General features: G+C 37.7%; 1 protein-coding gene across 1 annotated transcript in view; it reads right to left on the bottom strand.

Moving 5' to 3' along the window:
- LOC120598166 (spermatogenesis-associated protein 31D3-like) overlaps positions 1-25,659 on the bottom strand; it is a 96,175-nt gene that overhangs the window by 49,849 nt on the left and 20,667 nt on the right. The window contains exons 5-6 of the mRNA XM_039856981.1: positions 22,070-22,095; positions 21,819-21,929 (exon numbers count right to left, since the gene is read on the bottom strand). Coding sequence (XP_039712915.1) covers positions 21,819-21,929; positions 22,070-22,095 — 137 coding nt within the window. The remainder of the gene's footprint in view (positions 1-21,818; positions 21,930-22,069; positions 22,096-25,659) is intronic.

Raw genomic sequence — 25,659 nt, 5'->3', positions numbered from 1 at the left:
TCTTTGGTGAACGGAGTCCTAGCTTGTGATAGATGTGGAATAAGTGACCCAAGGTCTGGATTGATGGCGTAAACTGTGAGTGACCCAATTTTCTGCAGAATGGCGAAGCATGTTGAGTTCTATATGCCAACCTCTGTACTACATGAAACACCCTTCACCCCATTTTCAGATCACAATTTGAGATCTAAAGCCTCCGTTGTCCCTTGAGTCACAGTTATGTGTCCCCTTGCAAATGCTCCTAGAGCATTATATAATTTTTGGATCATTCCCCTGGCCAAATTATATTATTACCAGTTTATATAGCTATGTCTTCCATTAAGCCATACTCTTTAAAGGACGAGAAATTTCTGAACTACTGATATATTTCTAGAAATTGGCATGGTGAGTGAAATGTTTCCTGCACACACACACACACACACACACACACACATACACACACACACACACATACCTGATTGGGTGAGGCGGGTATACCTGTAGGTATTGTACCTTCTTCTGTCTGAGAAATTGGTACGTGCCTGTTCTCAGAGGAAGTCTTCTGCGTTAAGGTGTTTTTCTGCCCTCAATGGCTAAAAGGAGGTGTGGAGCCTCAAAGGGAGGAGTTGAGTTGCTTGACATCAGCTCACACTGATCATGACCAAAAGAGGGCAGCAGAGGGTTACAGACCAGAGGAGATTTGCCATGGTGCCGAGGACCGCGGGTGTAAGAGAGTACAAACCAGGAGATTTTGTGGTGTCAAGGGTAGGGTAGTATTTCTTATGGAAGCTAGTACTATGGAGTTAGGGTTAGCAAGGAGAGAGCTGGGAAATCCCCTCAACTAAGAAGTTTATTTAAAGGAAAACTAGAATCTTAAAACCAGGGAATGAAGCAGAAAGTAATAAAGTATTTTCTCTTTGGTTAGGAGGTAATTTGTAATAATTAGGTTTTTACTGCCAGTGGCATCTTTTGAAATCCAGTCCAAGGCTCCACTCCGTTCCTTATGTAACAGATACAGGAGTTTGACCCTGAAAATACAGCCTCTTAGTCATACGAAGGAGAGGTAAAGAAATGGGGAAGTTTAGCTGACTGAAGAAAGCCACAGATATATGAGATGCTTCAAGGTAATGTTGGAAGGCCTGCCTCTTAGCAGCAGATCAGATCCATCTATTCTGAATGGCCCAAAAGGAGAAAAACTGGGACTAATGACTGGGAATGAGAGGGAGAGTGATTTCAATTCGAAACAAGAACTTTCTTCTTCTCTAGCCTCATCTGATGCCACTCTCCCCGCTTGTCTACCATGCTAAAGCCATACCACCTTCCTTTCAATTCCTTAAACATACCAAAAAGTTTCCCGCTATTGCAATATTAGCATGGTGGGATTTTTATCACCCCTCAGCTCTTTACTTAAATGTTATTTCCTAAGAAAGTCCTTTTCTGACTATCCTCTGCTATTCTCTATCACAACATCATGCTCACTTCCTCAGAACACCCATAACTATTTCTCACTATTAATTCATTAATTTCTCCCTTATTTATTGTTTGCCTTCCACCAAGGGACAAAGATCATGTGTGTTTTCTAATTTATAAAGATATATACACCCCTATGTTCATTGCAGCATTATTTATAATAGCCAGGATATGGAAACAAGGTAAGTGCCCATCAATAGACAACTTGATAAAGAAATTGTGGTACGTATATACAATGGAATATTGCTTGGCCATAAAAAATGAAATCTTACCATTTGCAATTACATGGATAGGCCTAGAGGGTATTATACTGAGCAAAGTAAGTCAGACAGAGAAAGACAAACAAATACCATATGATCTCATGTATATGTGGAATCTAAAGAACAAAACAAACAAAGTGGAAACAGACTCATAGGTACAGAGAACAAACTGGTGGTCACTGGGTGTGAGGGGAGTTTGGGGGATGAGTGAGGAAAGGTGAAGGGACTAAGAAGTACAACTTGGTACTTACAAAATAGTCCCTGAGATGTAAAGTACAGCATAGGGAATATAGTCAATAATATTGTAATAACTGTATGGTACCAGGTAGGTACTAGACTTATTAGGGGGATGACTTTGTAAATTATATGTGTCTAACCATTATGCTATAAATCTGAAACTAATATAAAATAATACCGAATGTCAACTATAAATGAAAACAAATTTAAAATTGTGTATTTTACTCCCCATTGTATCCCCAGCAACCAGTATAATACCTGACTTGTAGGTAATTTAATAATCATTTGCTGGACAAATATCCTGAACAGGCTGACTCTGGAGGAAGGGAGTTGCTCATCATGGAAAGTATTTAATATGGACTGGACATATAGTTGGTCGAGACACTGTATAAAGAATTCAAAGATTAGATGGATTTTTACATATAATGACATTTAAATCCCTTTCTGGCATTTAATTCTATTTTTTCAGGAAATGAAGAGTGTAAAATAAATGACTCTAAAATGGAAGCAATAATGAGACCACTGCTCATCAATATAAAAAGGAAAGAAAATAAATGTGGCTGATTAGAGAGTAATGACGATGTTGCCAAACCATTAATAAAAGAGAAAATGTAATTTGTAGGAAATCTGGACCTTAAATAAATCAGTAGACCAGAAGTTTCTAGGGAAATATTTGTGGACTAATACAAAAACAGATGTGCAAATAACTACCTTATTCTCTTTGTATCTTTAATAACCAGCACAGTATCTGGCACATAGTAAATGAACCATAAATATCTGCTGAATAAATAAGTAAACTTTTAGGAACCACACCATCATACTTTTTCACAAATCTATCCAGCTGTTGAGCCTGCACTGGAATATCCTGAACAGTTTAACATGTATTGAACAGTTTAACATGTATCTTTCTTATGTATCTGGACCTAATTTTCCACTTAGCACCACTCTTTGAGACTCTTATATGTCTCTGCATACAGAGCCACCTAATTCTTGTTAATAATGGCATTGTATTCCATATAATAAATGTACCATAATTTATTTGATTATTGCTTTATTGATGGGTTTCCTGGGTGTTTAGAAGATTCTAGCTCAGAGTAGCAGAGTTGATGATATATGTTTTCTAGAAACTGGAAATTGAGTTGAAAATTCCTGGTCTATCTTCCAGCTGTAGGTTCTAAAAATAGAACTCAATTGTTACATTAAGTGGCAAAGTGATCGGAGCTGAAAGCAAAACACAAATTTTCTCTAATGGTAAGAATTAAGTTCGACTTATTTTGTTTAAAGATGACTAAAGTGAAAAAAAAAACAAACCTAAGAATAAATAAAACAGAAGAGAGGGAACCATATCTTAAAAACTCAGAAAAGTCTGAAAGTTTTCTAAAATTTTCAAAATTTTCTAAAAATTTTTACTCTAGGACACAGATGATTGTTTGGTATTCCTAATATGATGCAGGAATATGTAGTCAAGACGAAAGAGTAGAAACTCATAAAAAGAAAACAAATTTATATAAAAACAGACATTGAGGAAATAAGGAATGATTATCTGGAGTCTAAAATCACAACCCATTATTGACAGAAGAAAGCAAAATGAACGACATGAAAAAAGTCACATCAACGATGGACAGATAAAACTGAGAAACTACCTAAATGCAGAAGGGAAGAAAAAGAGTTAACAACAGTGAGAGCCAATGAATGGAGAGGAGAAAAACAAAGTTTAAACTGGAGTATAAGTCACTGAGATAAACATCAATATATCCATTTCATATTTGAAGACGGGGGCTGTATAGCTTTTTGCCCCCTTTTAACCCCATAACTTGCAGAGTTCAATAATCATTTGTTGAAGAAAAGGAATAACTTAAACTAATTATTTGAAAATTATTAAAGTTTTCTAGAGTAATTTAACAGGTAGCTAACAAACTTTCTGTGCGACAGAGAATATACTTTCCTTTTAAAATTCCATAGGACATTTGAAAAAAATTTCTTAAATTAGGCCACAAAAGCATTAGTTCTCCAAACCAGGAATTTTAAGACTTTATTCTTTGATCAAAATATGCTAAAATTTGAAATGAATAAAAGTCTATACATCTCCCATACATGACCTAACCCATGTATGCAGGAAATGTAAGAAAAAAGGGCATTCTCAGTAAGCACTGGGCCAGAATTAAAATCAAATGATGACTAAAGACTACTGATCATAAATATTGCAGAGAAATTCTTTAAATGACATATAAAGCTACAATAAGTTAAAAAGATAGTGGCCTAAGGTTAGCAGATGGTTTAACGGATCCAAATAAAGCCTACGTACAGATCACAGATTATATAAAAATGCTGCATATGACAGAAAAGTAAATAGAATAAGCATACAATAACATGCTGAATGACTGAATCACTAGCTTTTCAGATCAGTGGGATTAATAAACAGATAGTATTTTAACAATTGATAAGCTTTTGGAATTAAGGTGAAATTATTTTTCTATCTCAGATTTCATATCAGAATAAATTCAATATGAATAGAATTAAAGGTAAAAAATGAAACTACAGAAAAATAGAATAAAATAAGTTTAAATATGTTTCTGATCTTAGGGTAGGAAAGTATTTTCCAAATGTAAAGTGAAGGAAAAAATAAGTAAATAATGAGATTTTTACTACAAATGTCTGAAAAATAAATATATAGATGGTACATGGCAAACAGGTATAAGTATCTTGAACATTTTGTGAAAGAGAGTTTAATATCTTTAATTAAAAACAGTGCTAGCAATCAGTACAAAAAAACCCCAAATACTCTAAACAGAGAACTAGGTCAAGAACATGAACAAATAATTTACAAGAAGGAAATTAGATAATAAACTTGGAAAAAATGTTCAACCCCAAGAATAAGCAGAGTAAAACAAACAGAAATATGTTACCAGTTTAAAATTTCTATGTTTGCATGCTTTGAAAAATGGTAATACCCAATTTTGGCTAGTGAGCAATTATGACTACTCTGGAGGGAAATTCTGCAATATGCCAGAGGAATCTGCAATCACTATTGAGTGCACTTGTGACTCAATAATTTCTGTAGAAATTCTTAGAACATCTAAAGAGATCCACTGAAGGATCTATGTACAGGAATCTCTATTGAAGCATGATTTATAATATTAAAATATTTAAAACAAACTAAGTGTATGACCATAAAGAATTGAATGAAGTATTATAGTTATTAAAGTCATGTTTAATAATAGTTAATGACATATTTAAATGCTTAAGATATATTGTTAAAAGGAATATATAAGCAACAAAAGAATATTTACAGAATGTCTAATTTTAAATAAGAATTATCTACTTTTTATAAAAAAAGACTGAAATGTTTTTAGTGAATATCTTTGATCTTTGTAGGAGTCACTTGAGATAGAGTAGATAATTTTTATTTTGCTATATTTTCTAAATTTAGTAAAATGTTTTCATTTCATTTTATTTCTGGGAACACAGAGATATTATATGATCTCCTCACTGAAACAAAGCCAGAAGCCAGTGGTGATGATTCTGCAAATTTGTTTAATAGCTTTTAGTTGACTTTTTTTAGATAGGTAAATTCTCTGTGATTAGAAAGAAATATCAGACATATTTTTGCCTAATGGTCTGTATGAAAATTGTAAGTGTATAACATATGGCACACCCACTTATCAGGACCTCTAGACAATGTGTGCTGATTTACCTGAACATAGGTAATTTGGGATTCCTGTATCCAATCCCAATGTTTGTGTGTGTGTGTGTGTGTGTGTGTGTGTGTGTATGTATATGAAAGTGGGGGGTGGGGTGGGGGGTTAGGTTGGGCTTCTGCATATCAATAAATGATTCCCAGACATCAGCTGGTGTCCTACAATTTAACTCAATTCTGACACTACCTACCCAAAGATAGCACCAGATTGCCATAGGTTAAGAGTTCAGTACCACAAGACACCTTCCCACATACATACTTTAGGAGTCAGCCTTAATCCCAGGTATTATCTGTGCTTCTGACCCCTCCCTTCTTCCCTAGCTACAAACTGGAGGTTTCAATGACCCCTTCCCTGGACTTCAGAACGCAAGTCACAACCAGATTGCCACCTGTGCTTCTGACCAACTGGCTATAAACCTGAGGTTCCAATGACTTCCTCCTTGGGTGCAATTAATTTGCTAGAGAGGCTCATAGAACTCAGAGAAACATTTTACTTACTAGATTAACGATTTACAATAAAAAGAAATAATTCAGGAACAGCCAGATAGAAGAGATGCATAGGGTAAAGTATGCGAGAAGGGGTGTTGAGCTTCCATGCCCTCTTGGAGTTTGCCATTTTTCTAAACCTCTATGTGTTTATCAACCCAGAAGCTCTTTGAACTCTGTCCTTTGGGGTTTTTATGGAGGCTTTATTACATGGGTATGACTGATAAAATCATTGGCCATTGGCGATTGATCCAACCTCCATCTCTCCCACGGTTGGGGAAGGGGAGGTAGGGTTGAATATTCCAACCTTCTAATCCCAAGGCTGGCACCTCTGGTTACCAGCCCCCATCTTTAAGTGCTTTCCAAAAGTCACCTCATTAACCTAACAAGACACATTTATGGCTTTTAGCCCTTAGGAAATTCCATGGGTTTTATGAGGTCTGTGCTAAAAACAGGAATGAAGACCAAATATATCTTTTTGGGGAAGAAAAGAGAATATTTAATACTATACTAATTGCTGAGAATTCTCAGTAAAGACAATTTCTCAACTCTAAGGTTTTTAAGTGCAGTCCTCATCAATTCTTTATTTAACACCTTAGCTCTTTAATTAGAAATTGAGATCAATATTCCTGATACAAATTTTAAAAAATTCTTGCCGAAGCTACCTTTGATCCAGAATGGTTTCTGTCTCTTCTATTGTGATAAAGCAGGACTTTATAGACTGTGCTAGCTTTTGATTAAATAAGAACGACGAGTTGTTCTTGACTACTGGAAAATGTTTTGCAAATGATGCAAAAGGTACTGGCTCCACATTTCTTCCTATTTTATGTTTTTAAATATCACCCTCAACCTTCCATAGAAATAAATACTTGAAATTTAGCTTATTATGCATGTATATAAATACTCTTTTACTTAAATTCTTCACTAGGTGTATAAACTACATATGTCCCCTAATTGCTAGCTAAAGTGGTAAATATCTTCTAGTAAATATACCAGATGAAAATATTATGAAAACAAACACATGAAATTCAGAGAGCAGCATGTGTTGGTGGCCCAGGTTTATGATGTTGTGATGTTCGTAGGAACCCCGGCTGCCGTTTAGGAGACAATCTAGTGGTTGATTCATCACATTCCAGGGGCTAGTCTTCACCTTTGCAAGGCCAGAAATTTGGTCTTGTTAGAACTCTGAGGTAATTAGACCTTAGGAAATTGATTCATTTTGTTAGGTAATTAGTCAGGTATGAGCGACAGGAGCCAAGGCCCAGCTCTGTAACCACAGAAACTTCCCTTGAAGACCTTCCTTAAAGACCTCCCAGAAATGCCTCCCTTTTAGGGTTATAAATTACCGGAAACCTAGAGGACAAAGACCATAAACGCTGTTGGCTAAACCAGCTACAAATGCATGCACCTGATCAGAAAGTACTGCCCCTAACTTCAGCCTCATTATACCATCATTATAATATCATTACTATGCCAGGAAGTTCATGAATCTAATTACAGCAGATTGAATTCTGGGTAAGCACATGCGCAGTAGGCAAAGTTATATAGCAGCCAACAGTCAGTCAAGGTGACCTCACATAGAGGTCATCTAGGACCTCCCATCACAGCCCAAATATAAACAGATCTTCTCCTCTGCATTGTTGCAGTATTCCTGGCAGGAGGCTCGCCCCTTCCTTTGGGGTGTGCTGTCTTATCTCTTCACCTTCCAGGTTCTATGGGGCTGTAGCTTTCCTTGGCACGGCCCATCTCTTTCTAAAGTTTGCTTTCAATGAATCTTACTTTTTCTAAATCTCGCTGACCTGTAATTCTTTACTGTGTCGGCGGGGAAGAACCGGGGAACGACAACACAACGCCACCGTCCACTAACCACCTCCTCCTCCTCCCACAGGCCACTGGGGCAACGCTGGATTTCGCTCCACCACAGCAGTGACAATTTCAATAAAAAGAAAGAGATGTATAAAATAGAACATGAATTTACTCACTTGTACTGAGAGATATGACTGAAGCAAGGATTGAATTACTCGTTAGCAGATTGGCATATTCTTTCCCTGTAGGCAATAGACAAAGATGACACATTTAATCACAAGGCTCACTTGATGAAAATAGATTTGATTAATTTTAGGGAGTACCTCTCTCAAATTAAGAATAGATTAAATTCAGAATATAAAGGTAGTCTTACCCTTTAGAGGATAGTTACCTATTGAATCTACAATCTCCATCTCCTGAATATGCACGCTGTATTTTACAACTAGTCTGTCTCTTTCTGTAGGCGATTATGTTTATTTTCCATATTTGATATCATATTCTTTTAACCTTTTTAGACATTTTTAATGTTTCTTTGATATTCCATAGCCTAGCACTTGAGGTACTTGTACAATATCACTTCTTCACTGGTCACAGTTGTACAAGTTGTTGCCTAAGTAAATGTTTTGAACTCAATCTTCTGAGATATTTCACCATATACTTTATATAAACTTGGTAGAAAAATATAAATTGTTTTCTAGATGAAACTAGTGTAGGGGTCAAGCTAGATTCCCAAATATGGTCATGTCTACATTTTTTTGGTTTACTTGCACTCATTATGTGATGTTTTCCATTCTTTAAGTCTGCTTGCAACTATTTCTTGAAGTCCCTGGAGGGTGTTGCACTCCTAAGGAGCCAGAAGCCCATAAAGGAAGGGCTGCACTTCTGGAGATGTCCATCAGGTAGACACTGCAGTGCTCCTGCCTGATATCACTGGCACTGGTTCCTGCCCTGAGAATGCAATCTTCTGCCTGCTGCCTGTGTTGCCCTTTGCTGCAGACAGGTCTGTGCCCCATTGCTGCAAGAGCTGTGGCTAACACAATAGAAGCAGAAGCAAAAATAATAGGGTTAAAATGTATGGCCAACACCAATATAAGAACTTCTGGATTAAGTCAGACCCTGCAGAAACTGGCCAGCAGTGGTCAAGAAAATAGGTGACAGCCCAAAGAGTTTGTCTTAGAGGTGGGTAGAGAAAAAGAAGAGAAGCTAGAAAATGGAGGAGGTTTAAGTGTCACTGTAGAAGGCTGGAGCAGATCTGATGTTAACCTATCGGGGCCTGTAGGTGAATTAGATAAAAGTTCCCCTCCTTTCTGGCAGAAGCAGCCCCTTGCCAGGGCATTTGGCTTAAAGAGATTGAGGGCTGCATTTCTCTGTTTTCATACCCTCTTGGCCAAGTGCATTTATGTAGGACACAAACTGCACAACTGTTTTAAAGAACTGATCACATTTAACAAGAATATCGTGAAATGATATAATAGAAACCGGATGTTTTTAAGAATATAAACTTTTTTGATGTTTATCACTAAGTTATTTATCTAGTTGCAAGAAATTCTTCTCGGTTGCCAGTAAAAAATAAAAATAAAAGAAGGGAGGTGAGTTTTACTAAATATAGATTAGATTAGTGTTGGTTATCTAGTTTATGTCATATTACTCTACTGATTACCACTCCTATGTGAACCATATGAAGAGGGCATATTCAGGGAGTACAGTCTTACATCATTTCATGCTCTACCGGGCTCTATTTTCACAATTGTGATTTCCTTCCTTTTTTCTGAACTTGAAGCATGCTTGTCAACCATGTTTAAGAGGCTATTAAGCAAAGTTAGCAATTTTGGTTTCTGTGCAGCAATACTCCTGGATAATATTGCTTTTCCTTCCTGGGTTCACACCCCAGTGGAGGCACAGTCCATGGTCTATGGCCATGCCACCCTGAACAAGCCCGATGTCTGATCTTGGAAGCTAAGCAAGGTCAGGCCTGGTTAGTACTTGGATGGGAAGACCAGGTGCTGCAGGCATAAATTGCTTTTTCAATACTTGTAGCTATGTTTAGGCGGTGAAAATATATTTTTTTTCCCCCTGAAGACCATTTGGAATGAAGCTTCTGGTTTATTTCTCTTTAGTTTTCAGTTTTGTATTGTATAGAATGCTTTGGATTTTATCCTACCTAGAGGCAAGGTGAGTGTCCTAGGAAAATACTACAGACCTCTTGATTCTGTCACTTCCTTGAAATGTTCTAGCATATGTGTGCGTGTGTGTGTGTGTGTGTGTGTATGTGTGTGTATACATATATACATATATAGTGTATACACATATTTATGTATATATATGTGTATATATATATGTGTGTGTGTGCCATATTTGCTATATAAATTTCAGAAATTTAAAAAATACAAAGTTTCTCACTTCTCTGTAGGTGGTTGGTGCCTTAGAGGGAATTAGTGTCACTGCTTTGCAAATTCAAACTGTGAAAATTTTTATGGAGGTGAAATCCGGAGCGGGCTTTCAGCTGTGTGTGTTAAGAGGTGTGATAGAATGGAGAAGTCCCTGGAGGAAACATAGCCATGGAAGAATTTTAATATAGATGTATGTAAATAATAAGAGTTGTAAACCTTGGGAGGAAAACGCTACTTCACTTTCATAGCAAACTGATTTTCTGGACTCATCTCAAAACAATTTCTAAGATCGCTATGGCCATTTTAGGCTGCGCATGTCCCCTCCCCAAGCTTTTCTCCTGCTAAATCCTCCTACTTTTCGAATTTGGACCCATATCCCCTTTTCTTCTTTGGACTCAGCCCATCTACTCTTTGGTATGTGCTTCCCCAGGAACTGGCTATGAAGTGGAACTGTCTCCCTAGCCTTCCCAGTGCTTCCTCTAGAATCAACTTACTTTCTTGTCACATGCCAAGATGGGAACTAGAAACTGCTGATTTTAATGTCTTAGCTGCTGGTCATACAGAAAAGGGGAAAATAAAAAAGTAACCTATGAAGAAGATATACATTTCTGAAAGCTTAAAAAGTTCCTACAGGCATAGTCCTTCATCCAGAGATGGCACTTCGTAGACTAAGTGAACACCTGTCTTATTCCCAAGCACTGGGCTATTAAGAGCACCTCATCTTCCTGCCACTAGCTATAATAATTTTTTTGGTGAATTCTCCCATTAACATCACCAACAACAACTACAACAAAAAAAATTAAATTTTCAATTTAATCAAATGAATTTTATTGCTGATTAATTGGTAGCTTATTTCTTTAGACTTTGGCAATGATAGATATCTTTTTCCATGCATTGATTTATTCTTGTTCCTTCCTTTTCTTCCTATCTCTGGAATTGAACTTCAGGTGTATGACTTTTGTTTTGAAGAGAACAGTTGAAATAACCTGAGTTCCTGCATCTAAAATTCTGGGAAATATCGTTTAAGATCCACAAGCCAAATCACAATGCTGAGTTTGCGATTTTCTGCTTGATTCTAGTTTCTGTCTTCTCAATATCTTTAAAAAATATTATGTAGTAATACAATTTGAGCTCTAAATTGCACATTTCTATTGGACCGAACTGCTTGAAATCTATAGCCCATATTGAAACAAAATATTGAATATTTTCCTGCTTGATCAGACTATCAAATTTCATTATACTAGGCTTACACTAATCTATATCATTCAGTAACAATTTATGAAAGTACAATTTTTGTTACATAACAATCAGCAATAAAATATCACTTGAAAAATATTTTAACATTTCATTATTAATAAGGGTAATTTGTCTTTATAAGAATTGTGATTTCATAAAAAAAGTCATAATCTTTATATACCAGTATTTGAAATTTAAAATGGCCTTTTTCTATTGCTCTCCTCTAAGGAATTAAAATAAATACTAGAGACTTAAAAAACCACATCGTCATTGTGAATCAAATGGGAGGTAATATTTTCTGGTATTAAATAACTTATGAAAACTAGCATAGAGAATAAATTAAAGCATGATGAAAATTAGACATTATAATAATGAAGTTCACAGTATGTTTTTCTAAAACCCATAGAGACAATGGTCAATGAATCTCCATGGCAGAAAGGATTTAGGAATCATATAATCCAAACTCCAACTGAGCTGGAGAGAAGACAAGAGTTTTCAAGACTTTCCTGTTAGTGGCATACAGGGATGCAGTACCCATTTCTTCTAACTTCTAGTCTTAAAACAGTTTATTAAACCGTGCTGGTCGTAATCCTTATTCCACCAAATTTTTGGCATCTTTTCCAACCTAATCATAATTACCATGAAATATATCTAGTGACAATGAGCTGCAATCACTCAAAAATGTATTTCATTATTACACATTAAAAATTCTTCCAGGAAGTCTTATTTCCTATAAGCCTTGTCTAGTTTTCGTATACACAAATGCTTGTTATTACAGTTTATGAAGGATCTTGAAGGAAAACATCTTAGTGGTATGCAGGTGTTATTCCACAGTGAAGCTGCTCCTGCTGGTGCATTTCATATGAGTGGTGTTGGAGAGAGGGAAGAGTTGTTTAATTGTCAATCTGAGCATATAAAATGATTCTTCTTAGCGACCGATTTAGTCAGGGTTCTCCAGAGAAAGAGAACCAATAGGATACATATTAAAGAGCAGATTTATTATGGGAATTGGCTCACATGGTTATGGGGGCTGAGAAGTCCTATGATCTGCCATCTGTAAGCTAGAGAACCAGGAAAGCCAGTGACAATAAATCTTGGAGTCCAAAGACAGAGAACCAGGAGCTCTGATGTCCAAGAGCAGGAGAAGACAGACATTCCAGTTCAAGAAAAGAGAGAATTTGCCCTGCCTTTGCCTTTTTGTTCTATTTGGACCCTCCGTGGATGAGATGACGCCAGTCCACATTGGTGAGAGCAGATCTACTTTACTAAGTCTAATGATCCAAATGCTAATCTCGTCTAGAAACACCCTCACAGAGACACCTAGAAACAATGTTTTATCACTATCTGATTGCCATGTCATGTTGACACATAAAATTAACTGTTGTAGTGGTTATGCTTTTTATTTTCAGAAATCAGCACTGATTGAGTCTAACTAACTCTGAACTCAAAATTCTAGTGTCTAAATTGTCCTATTGTTGGAAAATAATCTACCATTGAATCCACCTTTATTTCAAACTTTGTATAGCAAAATTTGGTTTGCAGTCACTATCGATCAGTGTTTCCATAGCTGTAACAATTCAGCCATGTCATTCTAAGTCAGAAGGAAACAGCTTTATCCCCAGGTGTTATTGTAATATGTTTCAAAAAGCATAGATCTACTTATAAGGGATGTGAAACATTCTTCACATTTATAGCCACTTAATTGTTGCCTTAACAGTGAAGTTAGCCTTGACTTTGGACTGGATCCTTTTGAAAGGCTTATTTATGAGGAAGACAAGTTTCCTTTCTCAAGGATTCTTAGGTGCCAATATACTTTGAATTTGCTTTGATCTTTAGTTGGGAAACTAAAGATCTAAAACTGAACATTAAAAAAAGAATTTGTTTTCACTGAAATGTGAAAATTTATGACCATATATATTTATCACTGTAGAATTTTTCTATTAGCTTTTTCTATAGAGAGTCTTGTCAATGGGAACTAAATAACATGCATCTGGTGTATTCTTCTAAAACTCACACTGCTAAAAGAGGATGGCATGTTCAGAGTTTTCACAGAAATTATTACAGTACTTTCTTGTTCCCTTCTTCCATTTCCTGAGTGTGACTTGGACATGGGAAAAGGAACAATCTGACTTACCCATAAAAGAAAATATTTGACAAAACCTCACAGTTCTTTAAATAATTACCTTTTGCAAGTCTGATAAAGTTACTGAATAAAAACGCTACAGGGGATAGAGAATGACATTAACCCAGTTATTTCTCAGAGTGAGGTAAAGAAAACCTGAATTCGATTTTTGTAATGGAAAAGTGAGTACTTCATTGAACTAAACATTTGTGGTGGCTATTATGCTGAATAAAAGAATTAATTCATCAATTAGCTCTTGGCATTTCATCTTAGTTGATTTTCAACCCTGAGGTAGAGCAAATAAATATAAGGAAAATATTCATATATATTTTCTGGAATGAAGGGTTTGGAAAAAAAAAACATTAATGTATTCCTTTTTTCTTTTCTTATATAAGCACAGTTGAAAATTATCTCTTACTTTTTACTCAATTCCAGATTGATTTTGACTTTTCCTTTTAATTTTAATTTCTCCAGCAGAGAACTCTATCAAGCTGACATTATATTCTTTTAGTTTTATCAATCAAGTGGCATACCTACTACCTGTATCAGCATCATGTCAGGCACTGGAAGAAATACAAAGACATGGAACATGGAGTTTCTATCTATAAGGAGGTGGCAGTTTAGATGGAGGGACAAACAATGCACACCCAAAGGTTCAATAACAATTTGGTAATTAAAAACAATAGAGATCAGTGTGAACTAATAGGATATGCATTTATCCAGTTTACAAAAAGGTAAGTAATCTTAACTTTTGTTTTGGAATACATGAGGCATCAAAGCAATTGAGAATGGTTCTACTTCTCCAGAGACAATAAATTCAGCTTCTTTGAATGTAAGTATATAGGCCAGATACGGTTAGAAAAAAGAGCATATTTGGAGTAAGAAGACCTGAGCTTCTGGCTTATTCACATGGCTGATTCTCTTTGTCAACATTTTTCATATATAAAATAATGAAAATAATAGCATACACTTGTGGTAGATTGATTACATTAATGATCATAATTAATGGCATCCCTGTAGCAATGATTTTTCTCTCACATAGTAACTTTGGGGTCAGCCATGTGACTTGCTTCGGCCAACAGGACAGTAGCAAACCATGCACTCTGAAGCTTGAAAAAGTGCTTCTGCTCTTTCTTCTGTTCCTCTGCCTTGATGATGAGAACATGCCCAAACTAGGGGATGAGGCATCTGGAGCAGAGTCAAGACAGTCCACTTTGTCCAGCTAAGGCCCAGGCGCATGAGAGGACCCAGCTAAAGTAATCAAAGCTGTCTAGGTGACCTGCAAATGATTGCAGATGCACCAATGAACCCCGCTGAATTCAGCTAAACTGCAGCCAATGCCACCAACTCATGAGCAAAGGTAAATGATTATTGTTCTATGTCACTGGAGTTTTCTGAAAGTTTGTTATGCAGCAGTAGTGAACTGATAAAATACTTGATTGTTACTGTGGGAATTAAATAAGATAATATACGTGAATGAGTTTTGTAAAATGTGAAGTTACATGAGTTTAAAATATCCTTAAGATGAATGGGTTATTGGAGGCGAGGACAGAAGAGTGACAAGATATAGATTTTAGTTATTTCGAGCATACAGCCAGTGTCTAAATTATTGTGAACTTATTTTTGGTTTGTTTAAAATGATATATATATACGTATGTATATACATACACATATATATGTGTGTGCATATATATATATTTATTTATTTATTTATTTATTGTGGTCACCTATTTATCTGTCCAAATGGCTTAGGAGTTCTTATCACTTATAAATAATTATTTGAAAAAAGGAAACAGTAAAGTCCGATGCTAAAAACTAGATATGGACTGAAGTCACCAGATTGTGTTCACTTAAAACATTTAAGTACAGAAAATTTTCATTAGTAAGCAGCTAAGAGTGTTTCTTTAGTAAGTTATTAATATTTTTGCTTGATTGAAGTCAAGGCTGAAAAATCCAGAAGAAAATTATGCATTTGATATTATTTAATACTAATTTATGGAGTATTTTTATATTGCTGATTTAAAAAATATTAAATGCTGAAAAAAATGAATAAAAATACGAATCCTCTATTTTTGAGTAGGCTGTGCTCTAGAGGCTAATTTTTAAAAGTAGGCTGTTTAGATATTGGAGCACATTTTTCCAATATCAACAATGATATGTTCTGAGGGTAAACTATACAAGTCCATTTAACAGCAATAATTTAGTAAATATTTATTGAGAAACTTACATGGGCCTGGCTCTGTTCTAGGAGATAGAGATGTATAAGTGCATAAAATAGGCAAATATTTTTGTTCTCATGGAACTTCCGTTCTATTGGGGGGTGGGGGATACGCACACACTAAAAAAGCAAGACACATAAGTAAATATGTAGTATGGTATCTGGCAATAAGTGCTCTGGAGAAAAACAAATCCGGAAGAGGGATATGGAGTATGTCAGTAGGATTGCAATTTTAACAAGGGGGTTTTTCACTGCAGTGGCTAAAGAATGGGCCAGGAGCTGTGAACACAGACAAAAAGAACAATGCTTTGTGGCTGACGAAGGGATTATTTTTAGTGGTTCGATATTTCTTTCCCTGCTTCATTCTCTCTCCTAAAAGCCACAGTTTCATTCCAGATTTGTTGAGATAAAAACATAGAGATGAGGTGAGAATGAGTGAAGAAGGCACAATGGCTAAGCCTGAAGTGAAAGAAAGATGAGAGGGAAATATAAGGCGATGGCTACTAGTTTCCCTTCCTGAGATGGCTGTTTACGTCAGAGTAGATCATATGACATGGAACTTAGAATTTTTTCTCTTATAATGTACTTTTATATATTAACATCTTTTCCTTCTTTCAGAGTATACGTTACTCAAAGGTGGGAAAAATAAAGAAGGTTTCTAGTGGGCTGGACTGAGAACCTCAAAATGTCTTGAAGATGTTACCTTATATGTTGCTTCTGCAGTCTTCTGTTCCTTGAAGCAATCACAGAACACAAAATTAAGAGGAAGAGATATAGACACTCCCATCTCTCCATGATTAAATTAAAATGTTGAATGAAAAATAATGTGTTATTCTTACTAGATTGTCAAGAGTTTTTTGTCTCTAAGACTGGTTTACTGATCTAATAATGCCTATGGTTGTCACTGTAAAAGTTGATTTATTGAATTGAACAATTTTATATTGCTCAATTTTTGAGGGAAAGTGTGAAAGATGTTTTCCAAAAATTAAGAGAGAATAAACTATATAAGACCTCCCTATTGATTTTTTTACTCTAAGCAGTCCATGTTACTTCCGCAAAGCTAGTTTCCTTTCATTGCAGATGTGCTTGACTGAGCAACTAGACACTAATTGTAAAAATCAGAGGGGGAGAAATTGCTTTAGTAGATTCAATGTTAGGAAAGAATGTTTCCTCCATGATGAGCCACTAAACTGCAGGTTCTGAGGACTGCTGCTTGTTGGGGATCCCTGGACAAATCTGATAGCCCACAAAGACAAGCCAGGCTTAAGGCCATGCTACAGGGTAGAACTGTCAGAAGAGTTTTAAAAGTGAGTCATGCAGTGTTGATTTTAACTCAGTGTTGTGTTTAGGTATGGAAAAAAAAAAACATTCATCATTATTTCACCGATAAAACTGCTCAGTGCTCAGCTTGGGTACAGCCTTGTGAGGCTCATGGAAAACTTACCTTTCATTTTAGTCTGTATTGGTGAATGCTGCTTAGAGAGAAGTATTCCGAGAATAAACAAAGATTTTAAGAACAAAATTGATAAATATGTCTGAAAGCTAAATGTAACTAACAGCTCATGGCTGCCTAGAGATGAGACTCAGTATTCCCCGTATAGCATGGTAATTCTTTATCTGGAGGGTCAGGAATTTTGAGCTGGAATGGGTCCCTACGCTTTCAGGTAAGACCAGGGAAGCTCTGTTCCTGGGAACAAAGGGAAATTTGCATTAAAAAAAGTTTTTCATATTAGATCAGAAATTATGGTGATGAAAGAGGAAGCAAGAAATTAGTCGTTTTCTAGAAATTTTTTTAAATCAGTAGGGCAACTTAGAGAATGGACAAGTTGACAACTTAGAGGCCATTCTCTAATGAATAGACAAGTTGGTTCATGTCTGATAAAAAAGTGTATTTGTGAGGCTTGTGACGGTATCTCTGGAATGGCCTCAGAAGTCTTAAAAACTTAACCTTAAGAGAGTCTAAAATCTAAGAAGGAATGGAGAGAACTGACATCTAACTAACTAGAGAGCTTCCTTCTTTGCCTACTGCCTTCCCTACTAATTATGAAGTATTTATCTCCCAGCTTTGGCTTTGTGATACAGTGGTTGGTACTATGCAAACTGTTAACTCCCTTTTGCCAGCTAGTTCCTACAGGGAAATAGAAATGAAAAACTTGAAGGAGGAAAAGGGGCTTGCTCCTTCTTTTTTGTTTACTCATCCCATCAGGGCCACCCTAGTATTAATGAGTACTTCATTTTGAACACAGCAATTGATTCCAGCAGCAGCAGGTGGCTCCAGGTTCCATGTCCTTTTTAAAATTCCCTCATCAAATCTCTCCAAACTGCCAACACTAGCCAGCTGGTGCCCCTCTTCATAAGTCTGAGTCTCAGCTCTGCGGGCAGCCTTCCCTGGACTCCCGAGGTACTGGTGTCAGCTAGTAGTGTCCCTTCTTAGAAGTCTATGTCGTTTCTTTTCTTCTAAGCTTCTAAGTTCTTAGTACCTTAGGGCAGTAGATGCTTCTTGCAGTTACCATTTCTGTGATTCCTCTCTGTTTACTTTTAGCCATTTTACTTCTTTTATCTTATTCATTGATTCTTTATATTAAATCTCTGTTAAAATCACTAATGAGGGTGACTATGCAGGAATGTGTACAACAGGGGCCAGTGCTACCCTGATTTTTCCATAGAGGTGTAGAGCCTGAACCTTTCTTATCTATTCTACATTGAGATAAAATAATGTGAATCCACAAGTCTTGCTATGGTACAGTTGATAATCAGCTACCCATGCTAAAGGAGAGAAACGTTGGATTTTGCAAAGGGGTTATTATTTAACTTGTTCAGTACTTCTGGAACCTGCCAAATCTCCAATAGTCAGCATTTTCTCCCATAAAATTCTTTTTATAATTCTTTTATTCACCACCCCCACAACTGTAAATGTCAACTGTGGTATTCTGGTTTACATGTATGTCTCAGAATTCCATTTGTCCTTGAGCCCTATTGGTACTCTTCCTCCTATTTCAAGGGGTGGGTGAACTGGAGTAGGGGAGCAGGGATGGACATGAGTTCCCTAAGTGGTTAGGGTACAGTGTCATTAAGAAGACATGGCACAGGATGTCCAGAATACAGATTAAAGATACCTAATCCACAGAGTGTATATCAGGAAATTCTTCCTATAGGAGGTACATCTGATTTGAATCTTGGAGGGTGGCCTGAGTTAATAAGATGAAAAAAGAGGGGACAGGATGGTAGAACTAGATAAGATATACCTAAATATCCTGGTAAAAAGAGCAAATTTGTAACATTTTGGCAAATTATTACATAGCAAGTGAGAAGGATAAAATTAAGTTGACTTTTCTGCCATATCTATTTTCCAAGCCCAGAAAGACTCATTGGGAACTGAATATTATCTGTATACAGAGGTACTCCTAAGTAAGCATCAGGATATATAGAATTTTAATTGACTTTCTTCCAAGTATGTAATTTATATTATCCTGTTTACTAAATGTTTTGAATAGAAATATCTTATTTTCCCAATTAGACTAAGTAGAGACTGTACTAAATATGATTTTGTTATCTACCTGCAATCACTTTACATAGTGACATATAAACATCTAATAAATGCAGAGGAAATGAATAAATAAAGAAATAATGAAACTTTTAAAACTCTTGTATGTGTTGTGAAAATGGCCCATTGAGACCATTATTCTAACCTGAAAAAGAACATATTTTTTCCTTTTACGGTATTGTTCTCAAAAAGGTAAAAAATACTACTTCATCTAAAATTCCCAAGATTTCCCTATAATACCTTATTAACAAACTGAACATATACTCAGGTAATGATTGGATCAGGAATGATTTTTCCAAATATAACTGGAAGACAGCTGTCATAGAGGGATTTGATCTGTAGTAAAATGACTTAGTTAATATTTGCCATTTTGGGGATATTCAGCTTTCAGGCATGCTTCTTAGTTATATGCTCATATTAATTTGGAGACCTCATACATGAGGGCAGTGGTCACCTCCTCCTGTAGAAACTAAAGGAGACATGGCCTCTCTCTCTCTCCATTGCAATAAAATCAGATAGTAAAGCTATGACATAGGCTTGGCCAACAGGTATTACCTTAAAGGACTATGAATCTTGAGCAAGTGATAGCATAATACAGGGACTGTTAGAGTTGTGTGATCTTTGCTGGTTACCTTCTGTGTAGCCCTCCAGAGCTCACTTGGTACCTGTCAAGTTTTTAAGCCTGGTGCTTTAGTCTTCCAGTATCATTCCAATAAATTCTCCTTTGCTTTCAGATTATCTGTATCACTTTCTGTTGTCTGCAAATGCCCAGATGATATAAATAGTACTGTTAAAGATGTAAGAAAATTACTCTTTAACCTTATTCAAAACTGATTGCTTTAAAGAAGTACGAATACTATAATGTGGGATTCTGACCCACAAAAAAAGCATTTCTATCTTTAATATCAGCCATCTGTAAACAAGTTTCCCACTGGACACAAAGGTTTTTGACAGGTATTGTGAATGTCTGCAAGTGACACACAGATTTTTGGATGGACATTTCAGGGTTTCCCTAGCGAATGTGATGAGCTGTACAGATGGTGCCCTGATAGCCACTCAGCAGAGTCTTTTAACCATAACGATAAACAGCTAATTACATTTAATGCCTCGAAAAGAGTCCAGTAGCATTCATCTGACCAGAAATTCATCCCTGGGTAGACCCAGAAGTGAGAAAAGACTTCCAGCATAGCCATCTGGATGTTCTTTTTTCTCTTGTTCTTGCCGCTGAAGAGAGCTTAGTGATGCCCATGAATCCTTTTGGAGTACATATTCTGCTTCTGGAAGCTGCTTAAAGAGTAAGCTTTGTTGAATTAAAAAAAAAAAAAAAATGGCTTTTGTCCCATCAAAGGCAAGAGTCAAGTTGGAAGAAAACCCTTGTTTATATGGAGAGGACAGGAGAGAAAGCTTAGAAAACCTGTACCAGACATTTGTGATGGTTCTGAGTTTGGACATACAAACTATAACTATGCCAAAACAAAGTTGGAACAAAATGGCTCACCTGATTAATTCAAAGAAATGTATATTGCTTCTCCTATTTTTCCCCCATAAACACAATTTCTCTCCATATAGTATGTATGCAGGAAATTAGCATTGTGGTAAAACTTTGATCAATTTATAGACTCTTAATTTAGAATTCATGACAATTCTGATAGACACTGGCACGGAACACACATTTTTCAAAATATGTTATTTACTTTCATATACAAGTGACAGGCCTGTCCACCTGACATGTATAATTAATGCCAAGTACTTCCTCAATGGGAGACAACTGAACATAATGCAGAGATTTTCAACCTTGCAACTATGTCTTGGTGCCCTTGTTTAGAGTCCGGAATCTAGACAATTGAGTCATTATAGGCAGCAGGTGGCCAAGGGGTAAAATACAATAAAATTATAATTTCCTTCCTCTGGAATTGGCCTCAAAACATCATGGAGGGCCTCAAAAGCCTAGGAGGACATGTTTGTGTGGTTGAATGCCACACTTTTGGTTATATACCTGACTCAGGCTGAGCCAATTAGATTTTATTTCCTGGAAATGCGAATTTTGGAGAGTGGCCAAGAGACTTTGAGTTTTGAAACTGGGTCACATTAATGACAATAATATAGAAGGAAAGGTCTTGTCTATTTTTGTGTGTACTTAGAGTATAGTTTTTTAAAAAGTATATTTCCAAGTTCCGGTCAAGATAGCAGGCTGGGTAAAAGCAGGTTGTGCTTCCTTCCATGATCGCATCACGATTACAACCAAATTATAAAACAAACAACTTGGAGAACCGCCTGAAGTCTAGCTGATCATAACATATACATCTGAAGATACAAAGAAAAAGCCACACCAAGACCAGTAGAGGGATGGAGATGCGAAGTGGGCTGGCCCTGCACCTGCAAGTGGCGGTTGAGCACCAGGAAGGATACTGCGGCTGCAGAGGCCCCCTCTGAAGGAACCAGGGGCCCTAGCATCACACAGGGGCTCCCCAGCCCAGAATTCCAGTCCTGGGAAGAGAAGTCCCCACAAAATTTGACTACAAAAATCAGTGGGGATACTGGCCATCTAGATGAGATGGAAGGAACCTAACAATCCAAGCATCCCTCTTAAATGGCCCGTGAAGACTCACTCACTTGCAGACACTCACCTTGGGCTCCGGTGGAGGGTCAGCAGCTTGGGAGATGCAAGAGACATATGTGGAAAGACTGAATCATGTGGCATTGGAGCAAGGGCTGGAGGGACAGCGCCAGTGCTCCTTTGTCGAAACCCCCTCTGGGGCAAACTACAGGGTGCCATCTTGCCTATGTTGAACCCACCCCACACATGGCCAGTTCTGAGGCTCACTGGCCCAGTGAGATCAGCCCGTCCTACACTGCATGTAGCTGAGACCTCGCCCCACATAACCCACAAATTGCCTGCAGCCAGCCCATTGCCAGGCAGCCAGATCCACCCTGCACCTTCCCTGGGCCACGTATTGATGGGCAGGCAGCAGCCCTCAGCTCGCTGCTGCCCGCCCGCAGCCTGAATATTACGGGGGAGACTTTCAGTGGTGGGCCACTGATGATAGCCTGAATTACAGTGTCTCTTGGGTGGATTGCTGGGGTCTGCGGGCCCATAGTGGATGGTGGCTGGCCTTGCTGTAATATGTGACTTTTGTGGGAGCCTATGGGCTCAGCAATGGGCAGAAAAAATTGGCTCACTCCACCCCGTATCTCCCTCAGACCCCACAACAGCCGACTCACAAATTTCCTGTGGTGGGCCCATTGTTGGGCAGCCAGCCCCACCCTGTGCTTTCCCTGGGCCGGGAATTCAGCAGCAAATAGCAGTCCTCAGCTCGTGTGGCCCGTGCATCCCATGAGAGACTTTCACCGGTGGGCCATAAGCCAAGTCCCAAGCTATAGTATTTTATGAACAGATCTTGGGTGTCTGTGGACCTGAGGCAGGCAGCAGCTGGTCTTGCTGCGATGTGAGACTTTTATAGGAGGCGCAGATTCAGCACTGGAACAAAACCTGATTCTGCATTGGCTGGGTGAAATCTTCATGCTTTACCCCAGTGACTCCCTAGGTCCCCACCCCACTCAACTCTTATACCAACCAAAGGCTCTTACAGCTGCAGAGATTTATAGGCAACTGGCAGGCAGTCTCAGGCCTTGAGGTACACTGGTCTTTCTGCTGAGCCGCTGCAGGCCGGAGATTGGGGGTAACCATAACCAATCTTGGCTTGCAGCGTGGTCTCTCCCACTTGCCTCTGGATCCAGCACAGGCAGCAATCACTTGAGGATTGCTTTGTAGCTCCTACCAGTAATCCGAACAATCAAAGGCAGCGACTGATCTTGACCTACATGGGAGCCCCTCCTAAGAGGCCCCAGAACCAACATACCTGGAAGCCGGCATCAGACCACAACAAAGCACCATCTGACTAGCCCCAAAAGGGGCACACCCAAAGGGTGGTCTCAACAGGTATACGAGCCTGCCAGAGCTAATCCTATTTCATGGGGTCAGCCCCCAAACAGCAGCTCATACCCTGTGGGTGTGGCCAAGCCCCATAGCCAGTCAGCCTGAGAGTCAATTCCATCCAATGACATGCTAACAGCAATCAAGATTTAGCTACAATAGGAGAACAAACACAACCACACAAAGAACATGCCCAGAGCCCCTGGCACAAATGATCAGGGAGACTGTGCCACTGGGCCACACAGGATACCTACCACATAAGGCCACCTGGCCAAGGCTGGGTGATATAATAAATCTTCCTAATACACAGAAATGAAAACAAAGAAGCAACTAAAATAAGAAAGCAAAGAAACATGCCACAAATGAAACAACAGGAGAAAACTCCAGGAAAAAAACTAAACAAAATGGAGGCAAGCAACTTACCAGAGTCAGAGTTCAAAACATTGGTCATCAGGATGCTCAATACACTTAAGGGGAGAATAGATGGTCTTGGTGAGGACTTCAAAAGAGAGACAGTAAGCATAAAAAAGGACAAAGAAACCATGAAAAAGAACCAGTCAGAAATTAAGAATACAATAATTGAAATGAAGAATACACTAGAAGGAATCAACAGTAGATTAGATGAAACAGAGGACTGAATCAGTGAGTTGAATGACAAGGTAGCAGGAAACACCCAATTGGAACAGCAAAAAGAAAAAAGAATCAAAAAACTGAGGAAAGTTTAGGAGACCTCTGGGACAACATCAAATGTACCAACATCTGCATCATAAGGGTATCAGAAGGAGAAGAGAAAGTGTAAGGGATTGAGAACCTATTTGAAGAATTAGTGACAGGAAACTTTCCTTACCTGGAGAAGGAAAAAGACATACAAGTCCAGGAAGTGCAGAGTCCCAAACTGACCCACGCCAGGACACATCATCATTAAAATAACAAAGGTTAAAGACAAAGACAGAATCTTAAAAGCAGCAAAAGAAAGGCAGCTAGTTACTTACAGAGGTAATACCATGAGAATGCCAGCTGATTTTTCAACAGAAACTTTGTAGGCCAGAAGGGAGTGGCACAAAATATTCAAAGTGATGAAAAACAAGAACGTATAACTAAGACTACTCTATCCGGCAAGACTATCAATTAAAACTGAAGGTAAGATAAGAGCTTCCCAGAGAAGAAAAATCCAAAGGATTCATCACCAACAAGCCAGAATTACAAGAAATGTTAAGGGGAATTCTGTAAAAAGAAGAACGTAAAAAACCAGAAATACAAGTAATAAAATGGCAATAATTGTGTACCCATCAATAATCACATTAAATGTAAATGGATTAATGCTCCAATTGAAAGACATAAGGTAGCTAAATGGACAAGAAAACAAGACCCATATATGCTGTCTACAACTGACCCACTTTAGATCAAATGACACACACAGTCTGCATATAAAAAGACAGAAACAAGTGTTTCATGTAAATGAAAACTAAAAAAAAAAAGCTGAAGTAGCAAAACTTACATCAGAGAAAATAGACTTTAAAACGAAGGCTATAATAAGAAAGAAGGGCATTACATAATGACAAAGATCAATACAATAAGAGGGCTAGTAACTATATATACACCCAACATAGACGTACCTACAAATATGAAGCATTTATTGACTAACGTAAGGGAGATATCAATAGTAATACACTCAGAGTAGGAAACTTTAACACCCCATTGACACCAATGGACAAATCTTCCAGACAGAAAATCAACAAGGAAACAGCAGTCCTAAATGACACACTAGATCAGATGGATTTAATTGATATTTTCAGAGCATTTCACCCCAGAACAGCAGAATATACCTTCTACCTTTTGACCCAGCAATTGCACTTCTGGATATTTATCCAAAGAAAACCAAAACACTAGTTCGTGAAGATCTATGCACCCCTATGTTCACGGCAGCACTATTCACAACAGCCAAGATATGGAAGCAACCTAAGTGCCCGTCGAAAGTACATATATACAATGGAGTATTACTCAGCCATAAAAACATAAAATCTTATCATTTGCACCAACATGGATGGACCTAGAGGGTATTATACTGAAAGAAATGTCAGACAAAGACAAATACCCTATGACTTCACTTGTAAGCGGTATAGAAGGAACAAAAGAAACAAACAAACTAAACAAAAACAGATTCATAGACACGGAGAACAAACTGCCAGAGGGGAGAAGGATTTGGGAGCTAGGTGTCTGACCTGTGCCGGCACTTCCAAGGCGCTGGGCTCTCTGGGGGCTGGCAAGGCCCATGTGCTGACG

The sequence above is a fragment of the Pteropus medius genome, unplaced genomic scaffold, assembly GCF_902729225.1.
Source record: "Pteropus medius unplaced genomic scaffold, Ma_sr-lr_union100, whole genome shotgun sequence".
Lineage (NCBI taxonomy): Eukaryota > Metazoa > Chordata > Mammalia > Chiroptera > Pteropodidae > Pteropus > Pteropus medius.
Note: the sequence above shows the minus strand (reverse complement) of the source record. Positions and strands in the feature narration are given on the sequence as shown.